Source organism: Cornus florida, unplaced genomic scaffold (assembly GCF_030987335.1).
Source record: "Cornus florida cultivar Cherokee Brave unplaced genomic scaffold, ASM3098733v1 CherokeeBrave_3.0.0_Hap2_Chr05, whole genome shotgun sequence".
Lineage (NCBI taxonomy): Eukaryota > Viridiplantae > Streptophyta > Magnoliopsida > Cornales > Cornaceae > Cornus > Cornus florida.
Genome location: NW_026775575.1, coordinates 74,509,810 through 74,513,588, shown reverse-complemented (window position 1 = coordinate 74,513,588; position 3,779 = coordinate 74,509,810). Strand labels below are relative to the sequence as shown.

At 36.1% G+C, this 3,779-nt stretch overlaps 1 protein-coding gene across 1 annotated transcript; it reads right to left on the bottom strand.

The window, feature by feature from the left end:
* Positions 1 to 581: 581 nt before the first annotated feature.
* LOC132310227 (3-ketoacyl-CoA synthase 20-like) lies at positions 582 to 2,259 on the bottom strand. The gene is made up of 2 exons (XM_059808426.1): positions 1,663 to 2,259; positions 582 to 1,418 (listed from the first exon to the last, which is right to left on the bottom strand). Exons 1-2 carry the CDS (start codon positions 2,257 to 2,259, stop codon positions 606 to 608), a joined length of 1,410 nt encoding a protein of 469 aa, XP_059664409.1. The 3' UTR covers positions 582 to 605.
* Between the last annotated feature and the right edge of the window lie 1,520 nt (positions 2,260 to 3,779).

The following is a 3,779-nucleotide window of genomic DNA, read 5'->3' as shown; positions in this document are numbered from 1 at the left end:
CCAAATACCCTAATGAAGGCTGGGCTTGACCCATCCAAACCACAAACACACACGTCCAGCCGATCTTGGTTCGACAACAACGAATCTAACCAAATGCCAGTATATTATAAAGAATAATAATTTATGTTTTGAATTCGGACTTGTTCGAAATGAAGTTATGTGAGTGGGGAGGAGAGGTTAGCCTCCACCTTATATAAAAAATAATGATTTATGATCTCAATTTGAAAAATATTTGAAATGAAGTTACGTGAAGTTATACAAATGGGTGGTGGACGCATAACTCTAAAAAACTGAATTCAGAATCGAATATCATAACTCTATTATAAAATTATTTATTAAAATGTCACATATGAAAGATAATTGTAATTAGTTAATTTTAAAGGATGGATTCAATGCTTCTAAATATAACTCTAATAAATTTATATATTATTTTTGAAACATAAATGTTTTTTTTTATAATTTTAAAACCCATAAAATGAAAACATAGTAAAAACACCAAATTAAAACAAATTAATGCAAAACTATAAAGTTGCACAAAAGCTTGAAATACTTCCCTCCATAGAGAAATAGATAAAAATAACCTAGTAGGAACATGATTTATTGAATCATGCCTGTTTGGAGGGTTCAAAATGGTAAGGGATTAACCCAACTTGAACGTGGTTACGCAAGTCCACAGGAAACTCGTCAATCTCAGCTGTCCATGGATTCATCGCCTCTGGATCAACGTTCCTTATCGCACGCCACACCACACTACAACACTTGAACCCGGACCCAAAGGCAATTTGCCACACACGATCACCACTCTTGATCCTCCCTTTTGCCTCAGCATAGGCGAGCTCATACCACACTGTACTACTGGATGTATTCCCAAACCTATAGAGGGTCATTCTAGAAGCTTCCATGTCTTTATCACTCAACCCCAAGTTTCTCTGCAGTTCGTCCAGTACCGGTTTTCCACCAACGTGTGGGAAGATGTGATCAAATGCCTTCTTGAAATCCGGAGCGTACGGCTTGATCTCTGCCACGTGGAGATGTCTTATTAAGTAGTTTGTGATGTAGAGGATTTGTTCAGATACGGGAAGGACCAGGCGTCCTAGTGCGGTCATGTTGGATTCAACGGCTTTGATTGCCACTGCCATGAGATCTCGGGTGACCGTGACGCCCAAGTGTCCTTCCTGATCTTCTTCTTGTATGATGCACTTGTATGAACGGTCGCAATGAGCCGTGTTGGTTTGGACGGTGTGGATGAGCTGGAACTTTGATGAGGGTCGATCGGACGGTCGGTTTGAGAGGAGGATGGCTGCCCCACCAACACGGAATGCACAATTGATTAGTGACTTAGAGCGGTCGCTACCCATGTAAAAGTTTTGGGTAATGTTCTCTGTGCTTACCACTAGAGCATAGGTGTTATGGTGCACCTGTTGATCAGACATGGAAAACTCAGTCTATACATTTTAAAGTCAATAAACTATAAGAACACTACCGCTTACTACTTGTGAGCTTTTGCGTTTGTGAAGTTTTCAAAAAAAAGCTTATACCCCGCATAGATTTGTGGGGGACAAATCAAATTATTTACCAACCTGAAGCTGTTGACTAACTTGCAAATATTATATATATATATATATATATACACATAGCAAGAGTATAGATAGAGATACCAACCTGAAGGAGCTGTTTGGCAAGAGATATTGCAGAGAGTCCAGCACTGCACCCCATACCCCCAATATTATAGCTCACAATATTGTCCCTAAGCTTGTAATGGTTCACTACCATGGTAGAAAGAGACGGCACCACATTAAAAATACAGCAATTCACCACTAATATCCCTATATCCATGCATTTCACCCTTGTCTTCACTAGTAGCTCATCTATGGCCCCAAACATCACCATCTCTGCCTCTCTTCTAGCCTCTTCCAAGCATATATTTGGAGGATCTCTCATATAAGCCTCCGGCAAGTATGTCGAGTCACCAAGTCCTGATCTCTCCAACGTTTTCTCCATGAACACCAAAGTCTCCTCCGATAAATTTGCATAGCGTCTGGCTCGCTCTAAGGCCACTTCTTTAGAGCACAATAGGGCCAACGGGGGCTTGTAACATGCAAAGTTGAGCAAGTAAACTTTGCGCGATGGCTTTGTCATGAAAATATGTGATAGGAGGAGAATCATTAGGGTTAGGCACAAAAATGGTGAAATGAAGGTGAGGTTATTGAGGTTCATGACCTCTAAGAGATGACATAGATTTAAGTTGATAACGGACATGTTTGGAGTAATGGTATAGCTAGAAAAACTATCAATCGACCCTTGCTTGCAAGCTTGTTTGAGTTTGGAATCTATTTGTACGTCAAATCTTTAGACAGGGTCGAGGTCTCGTACAATACTTGACAAATTAAGAAAATAGGTAGACAAACTTAGTTGATTGGGTTCACTTTTTTCCTTTCAAATTTGTGGAAGAGAAAATGGACTGTGAATGGAAGTTTTGAAATGGGTTTTGGATAGACTATCCAAAACCCTAATGACTGAGCTACTATATGACTGAGCTAGCTTCTTTGGAGTTCACAAAGTGTTTTTATTGGTCCGTCATATATATATATACAGCTAGCTAGGGTTAGAGATTATGGAAAGGAAAGAGTTCCTTTTATTTAATTTAATTTATTATATATATATATATATATATATATATATAGATATATATATATATATATATTTGTCATTATCAAGGAAAGATCGAGTTCGAATGGCACAAGGTAGATACTACTTTTGTTCTCAAGTATAAATAGGCTCTCATTAATTTCCAAAAAAGAACAAGTAGGCTCTCATTGAAAAGGAAAGAAAGAAACGTTTCTGAATTGATTATAGAGAGACTTATTAAAAAAAAAACTCTCACAAATTTGATATACAGCTCAAAAACTTTCATAAATTTAATATACAGTGAATCCTTGAATAGCACTTGAAAATGTCTATTGTCTACAGACTCTTACGTCAAGCAAGTATATTCCTCAAGGTGTTGGGGAGTTTCCGGATTTCGAATTGTTGTTTAATTTGGGCCGTGAGATTAATAATTTTTTGTTTAGTAAATACTTACGCACGCTTACAAATGTCAACTACCATTCTAGTGGTAATCTTTTTTATTTAAAACTTTTGTGTTTTTTTTTTTTTTTTTTGGGTGTCTAGGGATTGGATTACATTAATTATTTGTTTCCAGACTTATGATTTATTGTATTTATACTGAAAGAAAGTATTAATTATGTGATTCAATCTACCATGATTTTTTGGGTGGTCATTCACTGGGTGAACATAACAAAGCTCATAAAAATTACTAATTTTCTTATAAGAAAAAAAAAAAAAAAAATAGCATAGCTATTTTTATTTTTAGCTATTTTTTTTTTAGAAGCAAAAGTAAACAAAGACTAAGGAGAAGAAGGACGATCAGAACTCAAAGCCTCAATCAATTTAGGAGGCAAGGAAACGTTCATTTGATTAAATCATTTGGAGCTATTGACTTTCAAGTTGTAGAAAGCTTCATTAATTTTAAGCTAAATCTTATTTAAGGACATTAGCATTTTTGTATGGTGGATCCTAACTGTCAAAAGGCTTGAATCCATATATATATATATATATATATATATATATGAGTCATGGTTCAATTCAGAAATCAAACTTTTATTCTGGACTCAACCCAATAACATATCCCTTTTCCTCTGTCCATAGATTGCTTTAGCCTTCTTGTTGTCGATTGTTCTCAACTTTAATGACACAAACGTTTAACAAATTACAATCTC